The sequence below is a fragment of the Perissodus microlepis genome, chromosome 20 (assembly GCF_051167445.1).
Source record: "Perissodus microlepis isolate ML-2025 ecotype Zambia chromosome 20, ASM5116744v1, whole genome shotgun sequence".
NCBI classification, from domain to species: domain Eukaryota; kingdom Metazoa; phylum Chordata; class Actinopteri; order Cichliformes; family Cichlidae; genus Perissodus; species Perissodus microlepis.
This window is the reverse complement of record NC_140480.1, coordinates 6,684,205-6,699,961: the sequence shown is the minus strand read 5'-3', so window position 1 is coordinate 6,699,961 and position 15,757 is coordinate 6,684,205. Positions and strand designations below refer to the sequence as shown.

Genomic DNA, 15,757 nt, shown 5'->3' with positions numbered 1-15,757 from the left:
TATTCGTCCAAACAAACCAGCAGCAGTTGAATCAACAGCGTATGCACAAGAAGGCAGTCATGTGGAAAAAAAACTTTTCTGAAGTCTTTCTTGAACTTTTTACGTTAATCTTTTAAGTGACAAAAACAACTCAAGTAAAGCTAGAAGTAAGTGTTTGCATTAAACGGTGATATTTGGTCGAAAGCTACCATAGAGTTTTTCGTTGCTAGTAGCATTACATGCTAGCCTCGAGCGAGCTCAGTCATTGGTGACAGCTAGTTAAACAGCTAACTTTACCTTAAGCATGTAGTGGTCAGTTCTTATTCACTGGTTAAATAATTTGATACCAGTGACAAAAATCGCAGTGAAACACATCTTTCAGACATGCTTTGCTCGACGAATTAGTTTCCTCCAGGTCTTTCTTAAGAGTTAGCTAAACCAAGATAGCTACGAAAATTGCTTTGTTTGTGATGATGCTCAATTTGGGAAAGGATTAAGTCCGTTTTATGTAGCTAAGTAGTTGCCATATAAGTCGAGTTATTTTCCTGTACGAAACAGTTTTTTGTGTATTTTCTGCATGCCTATTTTTTGAGGCTTAGTCATTTTCTTGGACCTTTAGCGCCATCACGTGTTAATACCTGCAAACTACGTAAGTTGGCATGAGTGGTACAAATTGCAAATCTTTTGCAGTTGTTTTAGTTAAAATTTATGTATTTGAAAAGGACAATGACGTTTAACATGTTCCCAGTGCGGAGCATGAAACTGATGCGCTGCACATAGAGTTTATTGCTAATTTCTAACCCGTGTCCCCTATTGAGCTGTTATGTTCACAGTGCACAGTTTACAACATCGAAATGACATAAAAACATAATAAACTATAACTATAGTAAATAATGTTATGGAAAATGTAGTGTAAGAAAAATAGACACAAGTATTTTTGGAAACGTATTTCCAAAAGTGTGAATAATAATAAAATAATATTAGCTGAAAATATTACAGCTCTGATTTATCTTTAACCAACCTTTGTCCTTTACCGTAAAAGATTTAATGTCTTAATCAATTTCATTTCAGTTGGAAATTGTGCTTCATAGATGGCAAAACAATTGTCACTGTAAGATGAATTTCTCTGAGGTCTTCAAGCAGTCCAATCAGCTTTGTAAAGTTTCCCCAGATGGAAAGTATTTGGTAAGTGTTTGAGTAATGCAATATGTATTTTTTGTAGTATTTTAATTGTTTTCAGTAGAAAGAAATCTTTTTCATTCCCATTTTATGTTACCATTTCCATATGGATAAGATGGAAATAGGTAATTTCCTTGCTGATTGTTGTCTTTGGCTTTACTCCTCAGGCTACATGTGTGCAGTACAGGTTAGTGGTGCGAGATGTGGGCACCTTGCAGATTATGCACCTGTATACCTGCCTTGACCAAATATCTCATATGGAGTGGTCCTCTGATTCTCTCTTTATTCTGTGTGCTATGTACAAGAGAGGACTAGTACAGGTAGGTTGAGAGAAAAGTAATGTGGCTATCTGACCATTTATATGGTGTGAATAAAGGTGGTCAGTCTACTAGTTCAACACTGTTCACGATTATACAAATAATTACAAACTCTTTTAAATAATGTTGGGTTTTTTGGGGGGATTGATAGAAACTGAATACTAAAGTGATGCATGTGGATTTTAGTTGGACAGGCTCTATTTAATCAAACTACCAATAGACCAGTTATGCCACATTCCCTAAATTTAGAAATGACATACAGAAATACTTCTTCAAAACAAATGCTCCGTATCTTCAGTTGTAATTTTTTGAGATTGTATATTGTACTTTAAATTTTTGGTGGCTTTAGACATGTCCTGTTTGAAGTCTCAATCACATGTACATCCTTCTTTTAGTCTTAAAAATGTATACTAATGAACTTTTTTATACATACATTCTTATTGCTGTTACTTTAAGGACACAGTAGACTCCACATTAGATGAAGTAGTCTGAGACTGCTTTCAGTGAAACTCACTATTTAGCATTCAAATAGGTACAATAAATTTTAATATTCATTACTTCTGTCATTGGATGATCTAGAACCATGCTGTTTATTTTTTATTGTGCTTTAACTTCTTTATTTTAGGATGATCAAAAAGTGTTCAAAGTGACAGAATTGCAGTAATTATTGTTACTGAAGTGATGTCAGTTTCATGCACATCGTAGCTCAAGTTGCTTACCTTTGAAAGGGTATCCAGTGCCAGTCTTTCATTGTGTCTGATGTGTTCTTACTGTTTGAAATCAAACAGAAAGTTAGAGGATGTGTGTAAAGGATGTCTTGAGTAATTGCCGTTTGATGTCCTGGTGTCGCGCTCTCTTCCTTCTGACGTTTTTTTTCTCAGGTGTGGTCTCTTGAACAGCCGGACTGGCACTGCAAGATTGATGAGGGTTCAATAGGACTAGTCTCCTCACGCTGGAGTCCAGATGGACGTCACATTCTCAACACCACCGAGTTCCATGTAAGTGTGAAGTTGGTTTCTGCGTGTGTGTATGTGCATTGATGCACATGGAAATGTGTTTTATGCTTGTCTGGTATCAACTGTTGCTGGCTTGCAAGGAACGGGGGACCTGAAAATAGCCAGACACCAGAGCCTTTCTTGACTGCCCCCTACACCCCCCACCTGCTACATGTATTCAGCCTGATTTCATAGCCGCCCTCCTGTTAGCGTCCTGTCATACATGGGCTTCTAGTACCTCTGGAACACCAGTGCAATGTGTATATGCCCTTCCGATGGAGGTCTGGTATTTTGTTTGGCATCAAGTCTATTTAATGATGTTTTATTGGTCATAAAAATACAGTAACTGTAGGCTTACCAACACTGATGGATTAAAACCAACCAGATCAGAAACGCCATACACTAACCAGGAGCAGGTTAAATGAATAACATTAATAATTTATATGGCTGTTACTTTTACTGCCCAAATAAAAAGCCAAGCAGAAATATGTTTTATAAGACAAGAGCCAAAATGCTCATTTCATTTTATTTAAATTCAATTTCATTTTATTTGTACAGTGCCAAATCACATGGACAGTTCAAATCACATCAACAGTTGCCTCAAGGCGCTTTATAATGATTTCCATCCTTGATGACTATTTGACTGTTAGTTATGGTTCACTTGTAGCTGATAGTAGTATGCTCTAAACATCAGATCCAAGAATACATAGTATGTGGAAATTAGATTTTGTTCTCCTTTTAAAATCATCAGTAGTCGTGACTTGTGGACATTCCTTCACTCCACAGTAATGACCTTGCAAAACAGGAGTACATATTTGATACCAGAAATAGCTTGTTTCTCTAAGGAGAAAGTACAGACAAAAGTCTTTAAGATTGCATCTTTTTATGTTTTATATCAGCGGTTCCCAACCCCCTGGGCCTCGGACCGGTACCGGTCCGTGAGTCGTTTGGTACCGGGCCGCGAGAGTAGAGGCTCAGGTGTGAAATGTATGGTTTTCAGGGTTTTTATCGGTTTTCAGCATTATTTTGTTATCGTTTTTATCGTTTACTCGGTTTTCCTGGGTCTTTTCACGTGTGTTATGAATAAATCTTCTTTTTTTCGGTACCGGTACTAGTTTTATTTTGTTGTATTTATCCGCGACACCTTAAAGGCCGGTCCGTGAAAATATTGTCGGGCATAAACCGGTCCGTGGCGCAAAAAAGGTTGGGGACCGCTGTTTTATATCATTACTTAAAATATTTGAAATTCGAAGTCTCATGCAGTATGTACATGCACCCACCAAATTCCAGCTGAGGAGATTTTGAGATTGCGCCAGTATATAAAACTAAGTACAAACCAAATAAATTGCCTGTGCCTCCAAATTCCTCTTTTATATTCTCTCCATAGTAAGCATATGTTGTAAGGGGTGCTGTTATAGCAGCTACCCTTGGGGCTTGTGGAATACGACGGAGGCACTGGTAGGCCATGTCTGTAACACTGAACCAGATTCCAGGAATCATTTAACAGGTGTTGTGGTCTAATACACAACTGTGTCTTGTCTGGAGTAGAGTGCAAGTGTCTGTGGTATGTCTGCTTTGTTTTGGTCAGAATTTTATTAATAAATAAAGTTTAAAAAGGAAAAGAATTTGAAAGAAATGCTTTTTCTTTCCCTAAAGATCTATGGCAATTTGTGTTCAGCTTAGTGAATAGACAGTCTTAGTGCAGTAATCTTGCATTTGAGCATGTGTGTGGGCAGTTTTGAATGGTTAATATAAACTGTACTCATTTTTCTTATGTTTCTACGTTGAATTGTGAACACATTCCACATAACCTCATTTAAATTGCTTGCTGTCAGTGCCTTGCTGTGGTGATTCTTGATTCTTGATACTTAATTATAGTTTCTCTAACAAAATGTCAGAGTTCTTTCTTTCATTTCTTAACTATACGTTTGTTTTTTTTAATTAACTTATATGTGGCTATTAGAAAATGAAACTGATGTCATTACTTTTATTTACCTTTTAATCACCTTTTCGTCCAATATCCAAGTGCTGCAAACAGGTTCTAAAAAACCTTAAAAGCAACTAAAGGAGAAAAGAGGAAAAACGTTGTATCCATCATTAGGACAAAAAAATTTATTGTTTTCATTAATTACATGTACTACATAGTTAATATTAACTTGTTAAGCTTTGCACCTTTTGTGGTATAGCAAAGTGCAGTTTTGGTTCAAATCACAGTCAAAAAGTAAAACTATAAAAGAAAAGAAGCAAATTATGCTAGAATAGAAAGAATTTTTGTAGTTTTAGCTAGGGCTGCACGATTTTGCATAAAATGAGAATCACGATTTTTTTGCTTAGAATTAAGATCACGATTCTCTCACGATTTTCTTTTCCAATATAAATATTTATTGCACTTATTAACTGCACATCAACTTTGTAACAGTTGAGACTGAACATAAAAACAATAAATAAACATAAAAACAATAAATGTCCCGCATTTTGTCGTTGCCGCAAAATGTTGTACTGCTTGTAATTCCGTCTCCACTGTTGCTCGACACTGCGTGTATAGAGCAGGTAGTGCAACATTTTTAAAATAGTTGCGGGACGGTGTTCTGAGAAACCATCCTACTCTGACAAAACGTCCTACCTGTATTATAATTTGACGGTGACTTGCGACTAAACCTAACCCTACCCCTAACCATAACCCTAACCATAACCATAACCTTAAGAAGTATTCCGGATGGGTAAGAGAAAAAGAAGTTAATTCGGCGTTGGTGTTGTGCGCATGCGCCGCGTCTGCGCAGAAACATTGGGTACGATGTTTTTTCAGGTAGGATGGATTCCCGTCACTTTCTTGGCCTTTACAGCTTCGTCATCTCTCATGTGCTCTCCGTTGTTTTTTTCCCTGCCAGCTGACTTCTGTATCACGTGGTATAAGCCTCCGCCCTTGTCATTTGTTGAGCATGAAGAGTGAGCGCTTGTTTTCATGCAGCTTATGTCCTGGATCAAAATGCGGTACAATCGTCATCTTTTTTTTTTTTTTTTTTTTTTTTTTTTTTTTTTTTAAATCGTTGTCATTTCGAAATGAGATCGCACATAAGTATGAATTGAGATCGCGATTTTCTAACGACTAATTGTGCCGCCCTAGTTTTAGCCTGAAATCAGTGTTATATGGAATTTTTTTGTAGAGCTCATTTTCCTTTAATTTGAAGGCTGTTTTTTGTGAGTTTCTTGGAATATGTTGTGCTATACTGATATTGTCACTGGGATCAGGTAGTAGATGAGGTTTCCCATGTCAGTCCCTACCCCTCTTTATGTTGAAACGTCCTTGGCCAAGGAACCCCAAGTTGCTCCTAATACCATACCTTTTTTGTCATATGGCGGCTTTGTGCCATTGGTGTTTTAGTTTGTGTTGTAGAACCACTAAGGCTGAAAGGTCTAACCAGTGCAGATTATTTTATCTTTCTATGAAGACAAGTGAAAATGTAAATTCAGTCTGAGAACGGTGTATCTATAAATTAACGTTCTATTTTGTACAAACCAAATCAAACCAAGTAGTTCTGGTAAACAACTCTCAGAAATGAGCCCCAAAAAACAGACAAGCTCCAAGACAAACAGATGTCAGAGCAATTATAATACACTGGCACTTGAGGAAAATATTCTGCATGTACTGTGAAAAGGAGATATGATACTTTATGTGCTACGTTTAATGGTCATTACTCAATTTAAAAGGCCAATGTCAGACAGCATGGAGTGCCACTGTTGTGTGAACAATTGCAGCTGCTGTGTCTGTCTGTGACAGGTGAAGCTGCTGCTCAATATGGTTATTGTGCAAACTTTCTGCTGAAGTAACACTTTGGTTTAGTCATTGTCAAAAACTCTAGGTTTTTGTCAAAACATGTTTATATTAGTATAAGCATTTAATCTTTGCTGTTATGGAGTCAAAAACCTGTAGTTACTCATCTCTCTCATAACTGGCTAGATGTAAGTAGTTTTACTTGCTGCTTTCTGAGCAGCCTTTTGTGGTGCAGGTTTCAAAACCAATTTAATTAACAGAGAAAAATTAGGAACTTGTTGTGGCATTTCCAGAGAGCCCACTGAACTTACCTTCACCCCGGCCCAAGATTTCATTAAGGCTGTGCCAGGCGGGTGTTCGTGTCAGGCTTAAATTTCAACCCACTCATAAACAGCCTGCTATATTAACTTGTTTAGGGACAGCTGCCTGTGGTGTGGATCATGCCTCTGTGTATGTGTTTGTCTGTCTATGTATCAATAAATCTGCTGTCTGTGTTTGTCTGGCTGTCTCAGTTGTTTTTTTCTTTTGTTTTGTTTTTTAAGCAAAAGATCTTTCAAATTTCTAGGTCACAACTGTCATTGTGGCTGTATCAAAATGATTATATATTCTATCTAGTGTTAACAAAAGCTGTAGAAGTCAGAACCACTAATCACTACTTTAAATGTTGTGAAATGAAGCACCTTAAAGCCAACTACTTTGTTTTTTCCCAGATTTTTAAAACATTTGTCATAGATGTAATAAAAAGTCACATTGCTGAAACTTAGCCTATGTATTGTGAGACTTCACGCAACTGGTCTCCTGTTTGAATTCCATTCATTTATCTTAGGACCTCACAAAATGCCACTCGCACATCCACATTAATCCTGCTTTACTAACTGAGGGTGGAAAAAGTCCAGCCAAGGACATTGCTGAGCTTGACTTATCTAATGGTTTTTACATTGTTGGGATCAGATTAGCCTTAGAATTCTTTACTAGTACAGCTGTAGCCTTGCTAACGTGTAGCATTGTTGGCAGCAATGTGGCTGCCAACAATGCTACCGGAACGAACTGTAAATTTAGGGAGCCTAAGCACTGCAGCAGGGGACAATAGCTCACCCATACCCTATGTGGGCTGTGAAAGGCTCCTGTTCCTTGGTAGCATCATAAGGCTGTAACAGGAGAAATAGGCTATATTGGTTTGAGATGGCTTTCTACGTGGAATGCCTACAAGCTAATCCTCTGCTGACAGATAGGCCTATATGGCATCAAATACACTCGACCATTCTCTCACACTCGCTTAGGCGCGCAACAAGAATGGCTGATGGGTACGTTTTATTCCAGATTGCTGTCAGTAACTGTAGTATTTACATTCTTGTAGTTATCATATTGCCCACAGGTTTTCCTGATGGGAAGGTCCCCAAATTTTGATTTTATTTTTTTAAGAATACCTTATATCACATATTACATGTATTTAGTGGTATAAATTAACCCCAATATTTGATGACATCATTTTAAGAATATTGACTTGTCATAATATGTCATGATTATTATTTGCTCCACCTTCTAGTATAGTCTCCAAGGGCTTTTCGTAACAATTTTCTCTGATAAATAAACAGCAGCTTTTTTAGGAGAGTTTTGTCTTTAACACCACTCCTGCCCCCGAACTGTAGTCCTACGTTTCTGCTTACCTTTGGTGAGGATACTTTATCTAAAGGGGTAGTTTTACCACATAAGAGTCTCACTCTACACAGAAAAGCATTTCTCACCTATTTTCCTCATGCTAACCTTCCTCCACCAGGTTTAAAGTTACATTGCCTTTGGGTCTTGATCTCCCAGCGCCCCTTATGTGGTGGATTCAGGGTATTTAAGAAGTGTAAGTCTGTTTGTGTTTGAGCGCTGTTGGTATTAGTTGTCATGGCACCATGTCTGAGGGGATGTCCAGGAAGCGTGCGGTGCGGTGTTATTACAGAGCCTACACAGCTGGATGTCTGGACCAAACACGCGGGTCAACACTTCAGTCCAGTCAGGTGACAGACTTGGACCGTTTCAAATATCTGTCTGTACACTCTGATGAAGGCCTCATCACTTCAGTAGTTTTAACTCTGCCCATTCTTAAATGGAAATTACATTATTTTTTACTGCCAAAAATAAAGTGTTATTTGAAGAATAATTTATTATTGCTGTTACTTCTACTCATATTATCAGACTCAAATGAAACCATTTATTTCCAAGGATAAAAAATGCTTTTCTTCAATAACCTTAAATTATACAAAAAAGCCCTTGCCTTTTTAACAATTCAATTTAAACTGTTCAAATTGTTATTCACATTTTTGTTCAGCATGCTTTTTGCCATTACTATTTAAACAGATGTAATACTACAATTACAAAAAAATTGTAGTATTAAAAAATTTACATTGACCAGTCAATTAACATTGACCAGTCTTAAAAATTAAGACTGAAAAAATTCTTTTTAAGGTCTTAATTGAGGATTCAAAAATAATATTCCTTTGCACAAAACTGGAGACAAAACATAAAAAGTGATTCATCTGCTCAGCCCAGAAAATTTGCGTCGATGGGATATCACAAAACTTGTTTTTCTAGCATCTGGAAGTTTTAGAAATTTGTTGTTGGAATGGTAATGTTGCAATTGTATTATAGTGAACACTGGGGGAAATTGGCAACAAGGTTGAGTTTTGCTACTGAATCTAACTTCATCAATCAATCTCTGAACATCTTAACACATACACATAGGCAGTACAAACCACGTATTCTGTAACAGTGTCTCAAGAGTCTTCTGGTGCTCCTTATTTGAAGGTCAAGATACCGCTTGTCATACTCCTTAGATCAGCATATCTGTCATGTTTGGCCACTTGCTTTTGTTGGCATGAGTCTGGCTGAAGTGAGGCCGCTGGGTATTTAAGTGACTGCTGTCAAAACTTAGAATTAACACATGTGTTCTCTTTGTTATGCCGACTTGTGGTCAGTTAGCTGCTTCTCATTTGTGGCAATGTGCACAACTTGCTGTCAATTTGTCACACTTGTGGCAAACATGTCTGACATTACATCTTGGCTACTAAATTGACTGGTCCTATTCCTGCTATGTGTTGAGATGTTGTTTTGTATCTGTTAATTTTATGTGCTCAAGTCTTAATTTAAACAGGTTTAAACTTAACTTAACTTAAAACTTTAACTTAAACTTAAACTTAAAACAAACAGGTTTAAACTTAATTTAAAGAGGTCTTAATTTAAACTTAATTCTTTTGGTCCCTTTCAGTGGCTACAAGTCTTAAACGTGTATTCATTCCCTGGGGAAGCACACTGATTGACAACACTCCACACACTTGGCCTTTTCAGGCCATCGTCTAATGATAGATTGACTCTCACAGAGATTTTGCCCCTTCAAAGACATAAGACAGTCTTTCCACAGCTGTTAAAGTGCATGGTGGGAAATGCAGTCTGGATTTGCATAGCTGATCTTTACATATAGAAATGTGTTCTGGTTGACTGACCTCATATTGGTGTCTATTGACAGCCACTTGCCATATGGATGTAACACTTACCAAATAACTTATAATTAAATTTTCTTATTGAAGACCAGTGGTCGAATAGTGTGAATGTGTCATTGCAGTTAAAGGGATGGATGTGTTTACACTCTTTTTATTGTCTGGTAGAATGATCTTTTCCATCATTTAACTTGGAAGATAATATATGGTTTCCTTTTCTTTGTTTTCTCTGTTTTGGTTACAGTTGAGAATCACCGTCTGGTCACTGTGCACTAAAGCTGTATCTTACATCAAGTATCCCAAAGCATGTCAGAAAGGTGAGTATGAAATTGATATGATATGAATGTATGTCTACTACGAGTGTACCTGAGGACATGGCCAGCAGTCTAAATGCCTTGGCATTCCCCATGAATCACATGCCGTTCTTTACCTTGTGGCTCTACCCAAGGATATGGGTCCAAACTATGGTCCTCTATGCTGACAGCTGTGCCTCTCTTCAGTAAATGGGGCATGCTCTTCATAACAGGCCTGTCAACAACTAGTGGAAAAATGATTGTGTCTGACTCTCCCCATTTTCCACATGTAATACCATGCCCTTTTGCAACCTGTGTATCTTCAGAGCTGTCATATAAATAATATCGCCATGATGGTTGCATACCAGACTTTATGGTGCCAAAGAATTAGATAATGAAAAACAGATTAAGCCATGTATTATGTGATCAGAATGGACAGTTGTCTTTTTTCCAAGCTGTTATATAGACATGTTTTAAAGAAAGATGAAATTATTTTGAAATTCTTTCTGTTATACTGTTACTATGACTAAATATCCTCTTTAAAAAATTGTGAAGGAAAAGTGATTATTTTATGTGTCATTGATGCTCACATTTTTAATACTGTGCCTTTTACCATTATTATTATTATTTATTATTTTACCAGTGAGCAGTTTTTTTAGAAAATAAAGTGGCATTTTAGAGTTGTTTCCCTCACTTTTTGTTCTTTGGAATTTGTTCAAATTCCCTCTTGATCTTCCATAGAAACCATTTGTATACCCACAGGTATAGATTTCAGCAGAGATGGGTCCTATATGGCCTTGGCTGAACGTCGTGACTGCAAAGACTTTGTTAGTATATTCGTGTGTGACGACTGGCATTTACTCAGGGTAAGTAGAGCTACAGCTGCATAAGATTTTGTTTGTAAGGCCATTTTAATGTACTCATCAATTGAGTAAGACATGTAAACTACAGTGAAAGGGACCTTAATTTCGATTCCCAAAAAGATATAGACTTATTAGCCATACATTATGACTATCTTTATTGTTACGTGAAATTTGCTGCTACATTATATTTAAAACACGTAGAATTGAATCTATGGTATTTGTGTAATTTCATACCAGTTTGATTTGATCTCATTGTGTGGGTCTACTGCTTTTTCATTTTTCCCCTTTTCCCTCCAAAACATGGGATGTGAAATCATTCTCTGCAGGCTCTGCTGGGGAACTACTTTATATCTGATGTGCTTTAATTTTAGTCCGAAAGTTCTAAAAACAGTATGTGCTGTAAGGGACAAATAGCTGAGAGGCACTTGCTTTTATGCTTTTTCTAGCAGCAGGTGGCACATGTTTGTAATGCAGCAAATGCTCATCCCATAAAAGGCGAATAGATTCTAGTATTAATTAAAGTCATTAGCATTCATGTCTCTTACTTGAATAGCTGCTTTGTTTTTAAGTAGATGTCTGAGATCATCCAGTTTAATACAACTTAAACGGCAAGACCACAACAAGGCAGAGCTGTCAAGTCACTGGGTCATAATTTTTAACAGGGCCTATAATGTGCCCTGATGAAAGGAGCCAGGAGCACTAAGAGTCAGTTACCGAGATTTATCTTTTATCTCTGTTTCAACCAGATCAGACAGAGTGGTATTTGTGTGCACTTATGAACCTTGGACACCCAACACAGTGTTTCTGGGAACAGCTGAAACTAGCTTTTATTTTGTATTTTGTTTCCTTTTATCTTTTTATATTGTGCTAGATATGAGGAAAAATTAAGTTTAAGATATTCACATTTTTTTAATGAATGTCATAATTAACTTCATTTAATGTCACTTTTTTATTACAGCATTTTGAGACTGAGACACAGGACCTGGCAGGATTGGAGTGGTCTCCAAATGGCTGTGTGCTGGCAGTATGGGACAGTTGTCTAGAAGTTAGTTAATTACCTCATACACTAAAGATCCATCACTGTAATGTCAAATTATCTATCTCAGTTAAACATGAGCCTGTCATCAGTGAATCACCCAGTAAAGTGTACCCTGGCAAGAATGGCAAGTGAATAGTTTAAAAACTCCAGTTTAGGAAGACAGTAATCAAAGAGTCAGCTTTAAATTATAAAACAACATTATCTGCAGTTTAAATTTTGAGGCATGGTTGGGGTACTATAAATAGGTACAAGTGTTCTTTATGTAAACACTTATGCAGGATAGGACAAATTTGCATTGATCACCTCACAGGAGTATCATAATATTGGAAACAGGAATACTGCAAAATGTAATTACACTGTATAACAAGTCATATAAAAAAAAGCCATAGCGCAAGATATCCTGTAGTTCCCACACCCAACATAACAGATTTACGGAGATATGTTATGCATAAGTTGAAGGGGATCCACACACACACACACACACACACACACACATATATATATATATATATATATACTGCTTTCTAAATTTAAAAATGAAGCACACTGACATCTGTCTGCAACATCTATTTACTAAAGGTTGTCTTAACCACTGTACTTAAGTGCTAGCAACAGAATAAAAACATTATTATTAATACTGTTTCATGTGTATGTATCCTCTACACAGTATAAGGTGTTGCTCTACTCTTTGGATGGCCGGTTGCTGTCAACCTACAGTGCCTATGAATGGTCGCTGGGTGTCAAGTCTGTGTCCTGGAGCCCCAGTAGCCAGTTCCTTGCAATTGGCAGCTATGATGAAAAAGTATGGATGATGTTAAAAAATTTTGCTTCTTTCCTGATAATTGCCTGTTTTTGGTTTTTGTTGTTTTGGGGTTTTTTTTAAGATGAGGTCTTCCTTTTCACAAATTTCATGCAGTTCCTCCTAAAGTCATAAAAAGCTTCACAGCTTTTTTCGTTCTCTCTTAAATAAAAGTTTTAGTATAGTTTCAGGTTCATTTTTATTTTGAGCAGAATGTGTTGTGTGCAATTTTTAGTATCAGTGAAATTAAGACACTTTTATCCTTATGTCAGGTGCGCATCATCAATCATATCACATGGAAAAAAATCGCACAGTTTGAGCACCCTGCAACAGTGGAAAGCACAAAAGCTGTGAGTATTGAGCGTTTTTGATGGGCCTGGAAGACATTGTTTGATTGCCAGTTAATTACTCCTTCTTGTGGTTTTAGACTGTGTATAAAGAAGTGGAGAGAAGGCCAGCTGTTGGCACTGACGAAATGTCTCTGCACAACATCACTACTGGCAGCACACTCTTCAACACACAGAGTAAATGTACGTAAGCGGTATTCATTTTTAAAGTGATATTTGTCTGAAATTACCAAGGTCAAGTAACCAATTTTGTCTCATTATAAATTCTTTGTTGTTGCCTCATCTAGATGAGATATGCTCACTGCCAGTCCAAATTCCTGTGGTCAAACCAGACCCAGACCGAGCTAACCCAAAGATTGGGGTCTCTGTTTTGGCATTCAGCTCAAACAATCACTATCTAGCCACCAAAAATGGTGAGATTTTTTTTCTTTTACCTTTTTTATTGAACTTTCTTGTTGCACTAATTGTTGACAGGAATGTTTTATTAATACTGACCTTTGAAACAGCTCTTTTTCTTGGCCTAAAAGATTGCACAACATAATCTGCACCCACTTAGATTCTTAAATATGTGGTGGTGAAAGTCCCAAAAAGCCTCTTAACTTGTCAAAGGCAAAAGTATAGTTCAGAACTGAGAAACTGAATTACACAAGTCTGTAATGTGTCCTGGAGCCATTTCTAAACAACTGCAGATCAGTTCATCAGTTCAAACAACTTTAACTGTGTCTGTAACTGTATTTTGTAACTCCACTTGCAGAGGTTTTAAAAAGAAACCGCTTTCATCCTCAGCTGAGAGGAAGTTGATTTGAATTACATCAGTTTCAACAAGAATTATACTGATGGTTCAAGGTGCAGTGTGCTAAGGGACAATTAACTAAATATGTGCTGCTTTATGTATATTTTTGACCTTGTGTGCATAATTTTGACCCTATATAGTACAAAACTGACTGACTTTTGTTGTGTACATTTGTTATGATACTAGTATTGGCTCTTTAGGCTGAGAGTGGTTTTGAATGTGTATGACTGTTTTTGTCACTGCAGACAACATGGCGAGTGTTGTTTGGGTGTGGAACATGCAGATGATGAGCCTGCAGGCTGTGCTGGAGCAGACATCAGCAGTACGATGTTTTCAGTGGGACCCACGCCATCCCCGGCTGGCACTATGTACTGGCAACACCAAGCTCTATCTCTGGTCTCCAGGAGGCTGTGTTGCTGTTCAGGTCCCAACTGAAGGTAATTTCCTTGGGTACTAAAACAATTGAACTTTCAAGTAGTTGGGAGTCCAAAGCTTAATTCCATTGTTCTCAGATGTAGGAAAGGAGCAGAACTCCAGTAACCATCCTGTCGTTTTATTTAATCTCCATGGTAACCACAAGGTCGCTGTTAAATTCATTCATTTTATTTTTTACACTAATAGAATATTAAACACTGATATGAAATAGAACTTAAGATTGACACCAAACATGCTTTTGCTTTGTTATTCTCAAATTGTTTAAAACAGCATGGCTGAAATGAGTGGAAATCAGCAAATATTGATTTATTTTAAATCGTAGTCTTTTGATGTAAACATTATTCGTTTTAATTATAATTTAAGCATCAAAGTTTAGTTTTAGTCAAAGGTTGTTGCCAAAATTTTTAGCAACAAAATTAGAACTGGCTGAAATTCTAGTTCATCTTAAAAAGCTACAATAGGAAGAGGGCCATGTGACACATCAGTTACGTTGAAACGTTGAACCCAAGCACACCATTGTTTTTCTTGTGACATTACCAATAAGTTTGATGTGTCACATGGCCCTCTTCCTATTGAAAAAACAAAAGTTGTATCCAAAATGGCCGACTTCTAAATGGCCACCATGGTCACCACCTATCTTGAGGAGTTTGCCACCTCACATATAATAATGTGCCACAAACAGGACTTTAATATCACCAACCATTCCCATGTTATTACGGTGTATCCATATAAATGGCCCACCCTGTAGTTTCACAGCAACATAGTCACATATTGCCTTTAGTTTAAGATTGTGTTGTTTATAATTGAAAATAGAATCAATTTACTCTATGTCTGTATTTACATGTAGAATGTCTCTGTTGTTTCTTTACATTTATTGCTTTAAATGTCCCTGGAATTGAAAATCTCATTACACAAAGTTGAAGTGTATTTTTTAGATACTGATTTCTTACTATGAGCATGTTTATGTGTAAAGGCATTGACATCACAGTTATCTCGCTTTTATTCCTGCCAGGTGGTTTTCAAGTTCATTCTCTGAACTGGCATTGCAGTGGCAACTCCTTGATACTTCTTGGAAAGGAGCAGCTGTGTTTGTGCTACATGGAAACTGATGAAGAAGACAAGTAAAGCACACAAAAAGAAAATAACTGGGTCATAGTTCAGTCTTATTTAGCTGTACACACAAGCTGAGTCAATGACCAGTGAGAACACTCCTGAACATGTTAGCTTGCATATGCTGGACTGTAGCTGTTCTTAAAAGTGTGGGCTACTGGAACATTGAAAGCGATTCGTACTGATAAATATGTACTCAGCACTAGTTGCAAACACTGTGAGAATGTGAAAGTTTACAATTTTCTATAGATTTCACTTAGTGCTAGAATTTCCTGTTTCACCTTGAAATTTTATATTTGTTCTAAATAAACTTTGTCATAAATATAGTTGCTTATGGGAGTTTTTTAAAAGTGT

General features: G+C 37.0%; 1 protein-coding gene across 2 annotated transcripts; it reads left to right on the top strand.

Moving 5' to 3' along the window:
- Positions 1-11: 11 nt before the first annotated feature.
- Positions 12-15,727, top strand: wrap73 (WD repeat containing, antisense to TP73). Of its 2 annotated transcripts, none has more exons than XM_084915980.1 (13): positions 12-146; positions 1,051-1,164; positions 1,326-1,478; positions 2,357-2,473; positions 9,969-10,041; positions 10,780-10,883; positions 11,839-11,925; positions 12,587-12,721; positions 12,991-13,068; positions 13,146-13,248; positions 13,353-13,478; positions 14,104-14,295; positions 15,306-15,727. In XM_084915980.1, the coding sequence occupies exons 2-13, from the start codon at positions 1,096-1,098 to the stop codon at positions 15,416-15,418; spliced, it is 1,350 nt and encodes a 449-aa protein (XP_084772106.1). In that variant the 5' UTR covers positions 12-146; positions 1,051-1,095; the 3' UTR covers positions 15,419-15,727. The 2 variants fall into 2 exon arrangements, with proteins under 2 accessions (XP_084772106.1, XP_084772107.1); XM_084915981.1 differs by lacking the exon at positions 12-146 and adding an exon at positions 156-628.
- The last annotated feature ends 30 nt before the right edge of the window (positions 15,728-15,757 follow it).